The 14,551-nt window shown below is 35.2% G+C and overlaps 1 protein-coding gene across 2 annotated transcripts in view; it reads right to left on the reverse strand.

Annotated features, from left to right (window-relative positions):
* LOC140169977 (uncharacterized) overlaps nt 1-6,048 on the reverse strand; it is a 29,299-nt gene extending 23,251 nt beyond the window's left edge. For both annotated transcript variants that reach the window (XM_072193291.1, XM_072193290.1), the window contains exon 1: nt 5,708-6,048. In XM_072193291.1, the coding sequence (XP_072049392.1) occupies nt 5,708-5,778 (71 nt within the window). In that variant the 5' untranslated portion in view covers nt 5,779-6,048. The remainder of the gene's footprint in view (nt 1-5,707) is intronic.
* Between the last annotated feature and the right edge of the window lie 8,503 nt (nt 6,049-14,551).

Here is a 14,551-nt window from a genome sequence, read left to right on the forward strand (position 1 = left end):
CATGTACATTTATATAATGCGCCACGCAGAATTAGCGCTCTCAAATGTTAAAATGTCAACGATTATTAATATATACATGATATAAGGCAAGGGCATAGCAAGCGGGCGGGCAGTGACGAAGTCCATAGGCGCGAGGTTTCGGGGGCAACGCGCAAAAGCGAAATTGAAATAAGGGCTGATAAAAGAGATGTTAAAAGGGCCCCAACTGCTCCTTGTCCAAGGGCCCCGAGGCTATTGCTACGCCCCTGATTTATAACTTATAAGGTCATATGGATTGATGGCAACAGCCATATTTCAAAGTCTTTCATTTTTAAGTAAACAATCGGCGCGTACAACATAGCTCCTGCAACCGGGCGTGAATTGTCTTGGTGAGTCAAAAAAGGATCATGATATGTGTGACCATGGTGACAATATGACCTTGAAGCGGTCATCACGTGTTTACGGGCGTCAAAAACAGAAGCGAAGACGAGGTATCAGAGGGGAATGGGGTATCTGTCTGTCCGAAACATTTTGCCTATGCCAGAAGAGTTGAAAAGCATTAATTTCTAGCAAAAATTAGTGTTTGACTGATTATCACGAACTTACCTTTTTGCGTAGTTTTCGACAAAATAAGCAAATGATTAGACATTGTTGCCAGAAAAGTTCTAATGTCGGGTTTTATATGAAGTGTATAAAAAACTTTCATAACATATAAAAACCTTTTTTTTAAACTTACTACAAAATATTCTAACACGATGTTGTTTAAGTTGACAGTTATTTGCAAAAAATTGTTTGCAAAAAATATTTTACAATAACAGTTTGACAATGTTTCAAAATAATGTTGTAGTGTGTTTTCATACAAAACGCTTTAAACCACTTTCACGACCTTTATAAAGGTATAAAAAACATTCATAACATATAAAAAACGCAAAGAGTACAACACTTCCTATCACCATGGAAATTGACATTTAATGTTATTAAAGCCAAAATAGATCCCCTTTAAAACGTATGAATTGTTTTGTGTTTGCTGGGTAGGTAGCTAATAGCGGGAGTGCAGGGGTGCTTCAGACACGTTAAAATAAGTTTTGAGTGATTTTCCATTGTTAGAAATCAACCGTATGTGTCCTTGGATTTTTAAAGCCATAATGTACAATTTCTGTCAAATTTGAATTTTGTTATTCTTCACCCAAAATGCTTAAATTATAATAGCAATAACAATCGGGAAGGGTTTCTGTCTATTTTAAGCAGAGATAAGAAAGTCAAGTAAAAGAAACGCCACTGGCTATTTTGGCTGTTTAAAACATAGTTCAATGGGGAATTAAAGTCATTATGATTTTATGTCAAAATTGCTCTGTTTACCTACAAACATAACAAATTTGGCCAATTCCATTTCGGTGTAAGTTGTGATCTGTGCAAATGTTACAAATATGCCAAAAAATCAGGTTTGAGAAAGAAAAAAAAAAAAAAACTAAAACAAAAACAATTTAATCGCAATGTTTTTCACATTTGAATTTCGGACTAGCGCGGTATCCGACTGTTGCAGTGCAGTGGTTTCCATTTTCGGATCTTTTTTGGACTATCTCAGTGATTTCATTTTCGGACTGGCGCGCCCCTAAGTAGGCTATAGGGAATTTTGTGTTGTTGGACTAATGGCGTGTGGGACTACCGGCGTATCGGATAGCGGTGTGACTAACGGCATGCACCCGATTTTCCAAAAAAAAAAAGTTAAATTAGTCTTAACCTTAGAATACCAGGAGGTATCAGAGGGGAGTGGGGTATCTGTAACTGACTTTATATATCAATATACGTTTGAGACTAATTTGACAGTTTTTTGATGATATCGTCGGAAATACATCGATATGGAACTCCTAAATTTCAATGTTAATGAGAAAAATAGGATCTTTCATTTGATATCAAATTATTACATTAATATCGTCAACAAAAACACTGTAGATTATTGTCGTGATTATCTCGCTGTCAGTAATTCCATAAGGAATTACTCAGCAAACACAAAAACGTTTTAAAAACGTTTTAAATAAGTTATATTTTGGCTTTTGGTTTAGGTAAAAACGTTTCAATAACATTAAAATGTCGGGTTACATAAAGGTCATGATAATGTTTTAAAACGTTTTGTATGAAAACACACTACAACAATATTTTTTAATGTTTTCAAAAAATGTTATTGTAAACTATTTTTGCAAACATTTTTGCCAAATATTGTGGCAATACTTAACTATCATTATGTTAACATATTTAAACCCAGCAAACACAGAAATGTTCTTAAAATGTTTTTTTCAAAACTAAATGTCGGGTTATATAAATGTCATGAAAATTGAAAATATTTTGGGCAATCATTTTTCGCAAAAATATTTTTTCAACCCCAAAATAACATTTTGTTTAGAATGTTTTGTATCAAGTGTTCAAGAATGTTTTTGGAATGTTATTAAAACGTTTTTATACCCTTTATACCCCGACATTTAAACGTTAAACTGCTCCTTGTCCAAGGGCCCCGAGGCTATTGCTACGCCCCTGATTTATAACTTATAAGGTCATATGGATTGATGGCAACAGCCATATTTCAAAGTCTTTCATTTTTAAGTAAACAATCGGCGCGTACAACATAGCTCCTGCAACCGGGCGTGAATTCAGCATCGAAGTGGTTACGTAATTCTCTTGGTTACCGGATCATGCTACTTTGGTATGCCTTCGAGTGCCATATACTTTATGTGGTGATCATTTCGATCGTGGTTCATTACTCTAGCGCGTGATCCCGTTGACATAGTAACATTACGTAACTTCGATACTGAATTGTCTTGGTGAGTCAAAAAAGGATCATGATATGTGACGTGTCATGTCAAAAGGAGACACTTTTGGGCAGGATCGTAAATGGAGAAATAGCCAAAATCTGCCCGCGGGTGATTTTTTCACAATTTGGGTTTGTTGTGAATTTGTGATGTTATTAATGTTAAAAATATTGTCTGATAGTTTCAGACCCGAATATAACTAGCATCTTGTATTTTTGGAGACATTTTCAAGGCAATTCCTACTCTCAACATTGTCAATAATATTTTTAAAGGCCGATATCTCAATTTCCAATTTTATAATACCATAACTTACAAACTCAATATCTTCGCTTAGGAATGTCCGATTACATTGGGAAAACGGCATTGTGGAGCAAAATATCTCTATATTAAAGATACGTAGAAATCTCCAAATTGATAACCTGCCCAAAAGTGTCTCCTTTTGACATGACACGTCACATATGTGTGACCATGGTGACAATATGACCTTGAAGCGGTCATCACGTGTTTACGGGCGTCAAAAACAGAAGCGAAGACGAGGTATCAGAGGGGAATGGGGTATCTGTCTGTCCGAAACATTTTGCCTATGCCAGAAGAGTTGAAAAGCATTAATTTCTAGCAAAAATTAGTGTTTGACTGATTATCACGAACTTACCTTTTTGCGTAGTTTTCGACAAAATAAGCAAATGATTAGACATTGTTGCCAGAAAAGTTCTAATGTCGGGTTTTATATGAAGTGTATAAAAAACTTTCATAACATATAAAAACCTTTTTTTTAAACTTACTACAAAATATTCTAACACGATGTTGTTTAAGTTGACAGTTATTTGCAAAAAATTGTTTGCAAAAAATATTTTACAATAACAGTTTGACAATGTTTCAAAATAATGTTGTAGTGTGTTTTCATACAAAACGCTTTAAACCACTTTCACGACCTTTATAAAGGTATAAAAAACTTTCATAACATATAAAAAACGCAAAGAGTACAACACTTCCTATCACCATGGAAATTGACATTTAATGTTATTAAAGCCAAAATAGATCCCCTTTAAAACGTATGAATTGTTTTGTGTTTGCTGGGTAGGTAGCTAATAGCGGGAGTGCAGGGGTGCTTCAGACACGTTAAAATAAGTTTTGAGTGATTTTCCATTGTTAGAAATCAACCGCATGTGTCCTTGGATTTTTAAAGCCATAATGTACAATTTCTGTCAAATTTGAATTTTGTTATTCTTCACCCAAAATGCTTAAATTATAATAGCAATAACAATCGGGAAGGGTTTCTGTCTATTTTAAGCAGAGATAAGAAAGTCAAGTAAAAGAAACGCCACTGGCTATTTTGGCTGTTTAAAACATAGTTCAATGGGGGAATTAAAGTCATTATGATTTTATGTCAAAATTGCTCTGTTTACCTACAAACATAACAAATTTGGCCAATTCCATTTCGGTGTAAGTTGTGATCTGTGCAAATGTTACAAATATGCCAAAAAATCAGGTTTGAGAAAAAAACAAAAAAAAAAAACAAACAAAAAAACAATTTAATCGCAATGTTTTTCACATTTGAATTTCGGACTAGCGCGGTATCCGACTGTTGCAGTGCAGTGGTTTCCATTTTCGGATCTTTTTTGGACTATCTCAGTGATTTCATTTTCGGACTGGCGCGCCCCTAAGTAGGCTATAGGGAATTTTGTGTTGTTGGACTAATGGCGTGTGGGACTACCGGCGTATCGGATAGCGGTGTGACTAACGGCATGCACCCGATTTTCCAAAAAAATGTTAAATTAGTCTTAACCTTAGAATACCAGGAGGTATCAGAGGGAGTGGGGTATCTGTAACTGACTTTATATATCAATATACGTTTGAGACTAATTTGACAGTTTTTTGATGATATCGTCGGAAATACATCGATATGGAACTCCTAAATTTCAATGTTAATGAGAAAAATAGGATCTTTCATTTGATATCAAATTATTACATTAATATCGTCAACAAAAACACTGTAGATTATTGTCGTGATTATCTCGCTGTCAGTAATTCCATAAGGAATTACTCAGCAAACACAAAAACGTTTTAAAAACGTTTTAAATAAGTTATATTTTGGCTTTTGGTTTAGGTAAAAACGTTTCAATAACATTAAAATGTCGGGTTACATAAAGGTCATGATAATGTTTTAAAACGTTTTGTATGAAAACACACTACAACAATATTTTTTAATGTTTTCAAAAAATGTTATTGTAAACTATTTTTGCAAACATTTTTGCCAAATATTGTGGCAATACTTAACTATCATTATGTTAAAATATTTAAACCCAGCAAACACAGAAATGTTCTTAAAATGTTTTTTTCAAAACTAAATGTCGGGTTATATAAATGTCATGAAAATTTAAAATATTTTGGGCAATCATTTTTCGCAAAAATATTTTTTCAACCCCAAAATAACATTTTGTTTAGAATGTTTTGTATCAAGTGTTCAAGAATGTTTTTGGAATGTTATTAAAACGTTTTTATACCCTTTATACCCCGACATTTAAACGTTTTCTGTAAAACATTTTTGTTTGCTGAGCAGTAGATTATCAAAAAATGTTTTTAAGGTTATGAAAACGTTTTATACTCTTAATATACCCTTTATATAACCCGACATTTAAACGTTTTCTGACAACGTTTAATAACCTTTTGCGAATGATGTCGAAAACGTTTTGTGTTTGCTGGGTAGTCACATTTACAAGAGACATCTACGTGTTATTTTTGCATGAATGCTTGAAAGGGACAACATTAATGTTATACGCCAGTTTGAAAGAATTCCATGTTCCAAATATATCAGGTCACCTTCCTTTAAATATCAATATCAATTTGATATTTCTATATACCAAATATGATCTTATGTCAAATGGTAGCTGTTTGAGTCGCGAAAGATATAATAATAAACTTACCCCTGTTTCTTACATGCTTGTGAAACAGTGAGAAGAAACAAACAGGCCACAATATGACATAACGGCGTCATTATAAATCTGTGCTACTCCAGTGCACCATTTCATGTAGACAATTCACTGTTGAATTGGTATTCTTTGAACAACAGAATCGAAATTCAAACAACGCGATTTTACTGATTCTTCTCTCACCAAACTGTAGTATAGCCTATATATGTATCAGTGTATAGGCCTATATTGTACTCCAAATTATATGTGGTAAAATAGTTACTAATTTCGTTGTAGTTCAATGGTTGTATGCATGAATACAAACTTAAAACATATTAATGGCCGTCTCTTCAACATGTTCAATATATTGCATGATCTGATCGTACATGATGTTGCATGCATGACTACCTTTTCCATTCTAGAGTATTTACATAATTGAAATAATAATAGTGAAACTTGACCTTTAATTTTCACAGTCGTATGAAAATACATACGTAGTAACGTAACCTTAAAGGGGCATTAAGAGGTGGTGCAATAATTATGTGGTGAAGAATTTTGAAAAGCCAGGGGGGAGATGTATTTGGGCAGGTTTACAAGGGGTGGGGTGGGGTTGGGTGGAGTTAGAAGCGATTTTTGGCAGTCAAAGGGGGAAAAAGATTTTAGGCACAAATGTTTCTAAAGCCTTACTGAACATGTTCATCTGGACTGTTATCGAAAATTGTAACAAGATTTCATAGTTCTAGTCCAATAAAACAGTTACTCACTGTAGACGTTTCGAAGTTTAGCAGACTTCTTTCTCAACACTATTGATGTTGTGACGATCTTCTGTTTACCGCAAAGGATGCTGGTTGCTTAGCAACGCGGTTGCCAGATGTATTTTTCTTGAGAACAGATGGTGAATGTAGTTATAGAGGAAGGCGATATTTTAAACTCGCACGATCTGGTATCGCTTTTCACCTGCACCCCTATCCATAAAGTATTGGAAATTGTCAGAGAGAGGCTTAGCAAGGGTGGTTTGAAGGAGTACAACAAGACACAAGGGTTTAATCTAGCGCCTGAGGATGTTGTTGAATTGTTGGACTTATACTATCTACCACGTATATCACCTTTAGAGATAAGATCTACAGACAACGTTTCGGCGCAGCAATGGGCAGCCCAGTCTCACCGCTAGCAGCCAATATTTTATGGTGTACTTGGAGGAGGCGGCTATTGCTACAGCTCCTATCAATTGTAAACCAAAGTTGTGGAAACGCTATGTCGATGACATACTGGAAGTTGTTAATAAGGATGCAGTGCCACAGTAGTCCATACAGGACCAACGCAATATTTAGTACTATAATCAACACCGTCAGGCGTTGGTCCTTACACATTCGTTCGCTACCAGGTGGATGTCAGTTCATAAGAGCAATGTCGGGGATTATAGATCACAATTTTTCAATCGATGGGGAGAGATGAGGTCCCACCAGGTCCGACCGAGTCTCCTACACAGGTTACGCTCCCTGTGGAGGGGCGGAACCAAACTGGCTGATGTGGAGACTAAGCCAGTTTGCGTCGGTCTGATACTCGTCTATCCTCGTCTTTGACCATGCGCAGATCTGGCTGGTCAGGAAGATATTTAATATCCCGAATTTATAATATGCCTACCAGTTCCACCGTATAACCGATTTGCTAGAGAATATTTGTTACTATGTTTAATAAATTCGTATTAATCGTATAATAAAATGTGGCCAAATGTATATTTGTGTACATAGTGTGTGGATCCACTCTTCTACGGACTTGGCTACTAAGCATGTCGGGAAGGATATGGCGGTATGCTGACCTGGGTCAATATGTTCTGGGCAGATGAGGTCCCACCAATTGCCTACGACCTTGTGTGCGATCATGTGTGACAGGCAATTCCCGATAATAATAGAGGTTCCCTGTCGCTACCCACAGCAGTGCACCCTCATTATAACAAACAGTGAATGAAACCAAACCAGTCGATGAGTTACGTCATGAATCCAAATATGGAAAATAGCCCCGCCCATCATTCGGGCCATCATTCAACCGCATCTATTACATAACTGGGACTCTCAAGTCATCTCAAGTACTTGGTATCCCAGAGGATGATTTAAGCACTTCCCAGCAAGTCTTGCGGTTAGCACAGCTGTGTGAGTGAACATGACACCACTGCCCGCCCACAGCATACACACGTGCATGGTTAAATTTGAATTTGGACAGATATATCCCGGAGATATATTTACAATAAGAACACCTTCAAAAAGTTGGTCGATTTCACATTTTATGTTATCTACAGAAGGTGTGAATTATCCTTCATGCATACATCACTTTAAATCTGAAATCGACCAAGTAATAATGACACACGGGCAATTCTAAAACAACATCTTTTGCACAGAGTTCAATGGGATTTGAAAAGTGGCAGTTGAAACTCAAGTGATAACACTTTTACAGTGCATGATGGGGCTTCCTTAAATCATCCTCTGTTGGTATCCCAATCGATTGATTTTGATAATGCAATCAAAGCAATACAAACTTTTGAGGTCGCTTACCAGTGTAAATCGGGCTAGTATGAATTAAATGAAAGTTTTTTGTTGCTATATCAGTGCAGAGATAATGTAGGCCTAATCAGTGTTAACAAAAAGTCATTTGTATGATTCTAGGTTTGTTTTCTTTTTTTATTTAATATTGTCACATTTGTCGATAGGCCTAACCGTGATACCATTAAAAAAGCTAAAAGAACATTAATTATACACACCGTTTATTTGGAACTGAACTTTGATTTATTAAAGTCATAATGTACGATCTTATAATAATTATGAATTTGGTTAATTTTTTTCAAACCTGATTTTTTTGGCATATTTGTAATGTATACACATGTCACAACTTGCACCTAAATGGAATCAGCCAAATTTGTTGTGTTTGTAGGTAAACAGAGCAAAGTTCGACATAAAGTCATAATTCAAGAATTATGAGTTTATGTCCTCCTATAAAACTGCGTGTTAAGGGGTGGAGCAACTAAGGTGGCGATCTCCGAAAAGTTTTTCGATAAATTCATTAGTTTCTCAAAAAGTAAAAAATCTCAGTTTAATAAATAACGGTTAAAATGAAAGCCATTATTGGGGGCCTAATTATCGTATCATTATAATAGGTCTGGGACCAATGCAAGCATTTGTTTCGGTGTCCCAAGTTCATAGTCAAATATGCTGATGCTATTTTTTACAAATCGCCTGGAATTGCATATTTAGGTTTCAGCGATTGCTGTAAAAAGATGAGTATGTTTCTATGTTTCTGAAAAGCGTTTCCGCTTGGAATGTAGATGCCTATTGTGGAGCTTAATGTAAAATCCTCGAAGTCCAGCATTTTTTGCCTTCAAACGTAAATTTTTGACGGTGGTGAGTTTAGTCTCCATACTTTTCCCTTTTGTTTATCATATTTTTATTTTCATAAGCCATTGAAGAAAAAAAGGGCTCGACAGTTTGTGGAAAAAGTCCCATAACTATCGCATGAATATCGCGTGCGCACTTTCGGGGGTTGATTTGACAGGGAAGCCCCGCAATCCGTTAGGGTAGTGAGCTTTTGACGGAATAATTTCCCCAAATTGAGGCAAGTGTCAAACTGTGTTCGTAGCCCTATATTATATCTACTACGAGACACACTATAGTAAATGTATTTTTATATTCCCACCATGAAATATTGTCCCATGAAGTCTATGTTGATCCAATAGCCCCATTGGTTTATACAGGGATCAAAAAATAAATATGCTTCGATTTCATTCAAAGCGTATCAAATTATTTTGTGCGTACGACCTGGTTGTGGAGTTATATGTACCACAAGGTCGAAGGTCAATTTACAAGCTGTACATGGGTCAAAAAATTAAGGTTGCTTTGGTTTTCGTTAAACTTAGAACAAATTGTTTGTCTAGCTTCAGGGAGCAAGACAAAGAAGAGTTTACATATAGTATACTGGTTACTCTGCGAAAAATAGGAAATAAGATAGTATTGGCAAATATCCACAAAAGCATTCATTGTCAATTTATTTTGATAAATTGTCACATTTTATGCAATGTATTATATCCTTAAAGAGGTACCAGCATATCTGGATTTATTCATAAAATGTTGCACAAGCTTAGCATTTTATCATGAGCATAACATAATCCATGATAATAAAATTGTCCAACTCGCCAAGGTCCTGACCATCTAAGAGTGATATGCAAGGACAAGGTTACTTGCCCAAATCCTAATATAAACATTTAGTAATTGTTGGTATTTAGTTCCTGCATAAACCTGCCAGTTGACCAGGCCAACGACGGTGGACCTTTAAAACTAACCGGTGGATTTGCGAAAATTTTGTCGACATAAATGACGTTCGCGGAGAAACCGTGGCCCAAAAGTGGTTATTTGAATTAGGGGAAAGACAGAACCAAATTTCCCAGGTGCATAAAGATAACAGAGAAATTCATAGAAAAATTTATCCCTATGAATTGCCACACACCGAGCGATGTATGGTATATTTGCAATCCTGCCGTGGATTTGCGAACAATTTGTCGACATAAATGACGTTCGCGGAGAAACGGTGGCCCAAAATGGGTTATATTTGGTAATATGCAGACGAATGGTCAAATTACCGGTAATAGAAAAATACCTGTGATAAATTTATCTGTACAAATTGTCGCACTCCGAGTTACGTATGGTATATTTGCAACCCTGCGGTGGATTTGCGAACAATTTGTGGACATAAATGACGTTCGCGGATAAACGGTGGCCCAAAATGGGTTATTTTTGGCAATATGCAGACGAATGGTCAAATTAATAGAAAAATACCTGTGATAAATTTATCTGTACAAATTGTCGCACTCCGAGTGACGTATGGTATATTTGCAACCCTGCGGTGGATTTGCGAACAATATGTCGACATAAATGACGCTTACCTTTTTCGGTAGGCCTGTCCTCCATGCTAGGTATGATCATCAAATTTCTAAGTAGCCTTTTTAGTACTTTTTTGGTCCTGGTGACAACCCTGCAAGTAGGATATTTCACATTGAAATTGATTTGTTTAGAAAGGTGATTAGGCCTATTTAACTTACAAAATGAGGGGTCAACCATGTCTGTAGGAAAAAAAATTAGCAAAGTAATGGGCAAATGTATTTTTCCAAATTCTGTGACCATCATTGGCGGTACCTTACAATAAATTACTGTACAAAAAAGCAAGTACCCGTACATATATGCAACATTTTTCAGCACAGCGATCAATTTTACAGAAAAGAGATTTTATTTGAAAAAATCTTACTATCACTGTATGATAACTTCAGTATCAAGGTATACCAAATTTCAATTTGTGTGTATTTCCTACACAGTTAAGCTATTTCTGTGGTCACAAGTTGGGAGTTGAAGGAGGCCCTCTATTATCTATAATAAGCAATGTGTGCATATGCAATTGCAATGCACGCATCCAGGGCACGCGATACGTGATTATAGCCTACTTTTCTGGTGTAGCCTTACTCCGTACGAAGGCTGGAGCATCAATGTATTGAAAAATGCAGGGTCCATCGATCATGTTAGTAAATGAATATTTTGTTTTGGGACTGATTATTCGGACTACCACCCGGCATGCAGGTATTCCTGCATTAAATACATCAGAATTATCTGCAGGGTTACCATTGCAAGATGGCTTAAAGCTAGCATTTCAAGTAGGCCCTATCTCTTATAAGCTAATAACAATTGGGGCCCGCTGGAATCTCTTGAGGCATTGTCTTTTTTAAAGACATTTCTTGTTTTTAACTATAACGTGGGAGAAGTTTGATGAGTTGAAACTAATCAAAAATACCTTGATTGATGGGTTGGTTGATGAAGAGGCTTTCGATTAATCTTTTTTGCACAAAAAGTTAAAGTACAAACTGAAATCGATTGGAATGTAGTTAAACTGGAATCGGCTGTGATGCAATTAAAATTAAAGTAGTCGAGTTTTTTTCATCACTTTTATTTTATATTATTTTGTGATGAAAATGGTCAGGAAAACATTTGCATTCTTTATGTTTTATATTCGAATGCAATGTAAATTCATACGTGCTGTGACAAACAATTTTGAAAAGTTTAAACTGACTTTCAGAATGATAATAAATTCAACTAACATTTGGGATACTGTTAAATGGAAAGAGTAGAGGTTTTTTACTTTTTATATTATTTTGTGATGAAAAGAGTGAGGATTTTAATTCATCAATTGCAAAATTTTGATTTATGCTTAAATTGTTTTGTGATGAAAAGTGAGAAATTGTTTAATCACTTTGCAAAACTTGTTACGTTTTATTGTTATATATTGTTATGATTTATATTGTTTTATCATGAAAAGGGTAAAGAATTGATATATTACTTTGTTTTTTATTATTATTCTCCCCTAAATCGTGCGGTATGATTATTATTTCATTTGATAATATATTACTATTATTTGATGTAGATATATAAATTACAATAACAATAAATCAATACAGCAGGATTGGATAGAATTCAAAATTATTCAGCATTGTACATTTTATTACATAATTATAGTTTTACATAGATATATAAAAGATAAAATTAAAGCACAATAAACATTAACACAGCATAGCCAAACAGTATTATTTGCTCATTTACAATATACTGTAAGGTAAATGTCCCTGATAAAAATGCAAAACATCTGATGATTAAATCGTTATCATAATGGCCCGTGTATAATCCGACCGTCAGACGTCTTGTTAGCTTTTTTCGTTGGGACAGACGCATCGACTTTTTTCTGCAGCGTATGTCTTGCGACAGACGCTGTAGGCAAACGGTTCTATACCACTTAGGTCCATATGCACAAAACAAGTTAGACCAACTTTATTCCTGGTCTAACAATGGAGGTTAGACTTACGGATGAATACTTTTATTATTTTCTTTTCCTCCTTTATACTCCTAACAAAGTCCAATAGTTAAAACTACATCCATATAATATTAAGCGATATGTATTTGCCCTTAACAGGATCTATATAATAAGGCATGTAAATACCAAAGAGTTCGTTCTCCACAGACTAATCTCCAGTAGCTTCCACTAAGACCATGTCAAATTTGAATTCGGACCTAAGTGTCTATTACATAGATTTCGATGGAAAAATGTCTAATTTCGGGCGGCAATTTCTCATATTAACTCTCACAGTAAAACACCAACAATACCAGATGGAATATTTATATGCCAAATGATCAAAAACTCAACATAGGTTGACCTGAACCCGCTGAATCGTAAAAACCTTAAAATTACAGTGCGCACTCGATGTTGAAAGTTACAATAAGGTAGGTCGCATATTTACTAAAAACCAATCCCGTGCGGATTAATTTTGGTAATATTTCAACAAAAATGTCATATAATGACAAAAAAATATACCATTTTGAAGCATCAAACCCCAAAATGTACTTTTTTGCTATATAACTTTCTAAATTTCAGTGATTTCAAAGCAGCCTTTTCAGATGCCACAACAACAAATAGTTCCTCGTCGTAATTCTTTGTCTTAATTATGATAATAAATCTCCAAGTTAAACGGCGAAGATAGTCAACAGGTTTTTTGTAATTTTACCTCATTATTTCGGCTTAAAATAAACAGAAATCCTTCCTAACAGTTACAACTATAATATTATTGTTTCATTTATGTAAAGATCTAAACGAAAATATTGACAGGAAATCGTACATTATGGCTTTAAAGGAAAGAGCAGTTACGTCACGATTTGATTGACGCGTGAAGAGTAAATCGGATAGAGAACGAACATGATCATTAAAAATAGTTGAGCAAGGTTATTTCTATTTTGTGAACTTATTTCTGATATATTTAAGGTAAGAATGTGACCCGAATATTCATTATTTTTTATATCAATGAAAACCAGTATTAAGGGATCGGATAACAATGTTTGCACAGAATTTTTGTGGGACATGAGAGCATGTAGCTGGGAGGAAAAGGCAACGACCATTTGAAAAAAATTTATCTTTTTTTACATTTTTTCCCCAAAAGACCTAAAACTTAAAATTTAAAAAAAAATTATATTTTTAACACGAATTTTCAAATGATCGTCGGATTTTCCTCCCAGCTACAAACTTTTGGTAAATAAATCCAAGTAATGTAAATCACCCACAGTAAAGTGCTCAACCAAGAAGGGAGCTGGAATACATTTAAAATAGACTTGGTTATTTATTAAAGCATTATTTACAATATTGTTTCATGCAGATGCAGGCCAGCCGAAGCCGACCTACACTCGTCAGAATATGCGAATTCTGACGAGTGTAGGTCTCGGCTGGCCTGCATGAAACAATATTGTAAATAATGCTTTAATAAATCACCAAGTCTATTTTAAATGTATACTTTAGGTGTGTTCCAGCATATTGCTACCAGCGCAATGCGGTAATTACAATGCCTAAGTATCCCCACGCTTTGTGCTTGTTTTGCAGGCTGTATCAAAATGATTGGTAACCATCCTCCGAGTGCTAATTGACATAAAGAGGCTGCAACATGCATCAATATGCAACATAAAGAAGGTCCACTTAATTTGACCATCAGTTAACAATTCTGGCTATTTTCAGAGGCTCAACGTTTCAAGAAGAATCAGCCATTTCAATATTAAACCATCAAAGCAACGAGGTAGAAAGGATAGAGCGCCCTGCTCACCGAATCTGTGAAGCCGGTTTGGATCCCGGTTTGGGTGCTGTATAGATACACACAGTTGAACAAATCATGTATTAAAACGCATTAAATTCCCCAGTATACCATTGTTTTTATCAACAAATTGCTAAATTATAAAGGCAAGCACGCCTGAATCTGGTATTTCATCAGTTTTGCCACGCTAAACAACTCTACCACTTTTC

Source organism: Amphiura filiformis, chromosome 14 (assembly GCF_039555335.1).
Source record: "Amphiura filiformis chromosome 14, Afil_fr2py, whole genome shotgun sequence".
Taxonomy (NCBI): domain Eukaryota; kingdom Metazoa; phylum Echinodermata; class Ophiuroidea; order Amphilepidida; family Amphiuridae; genus Amphiura; species Amphiura filiformis.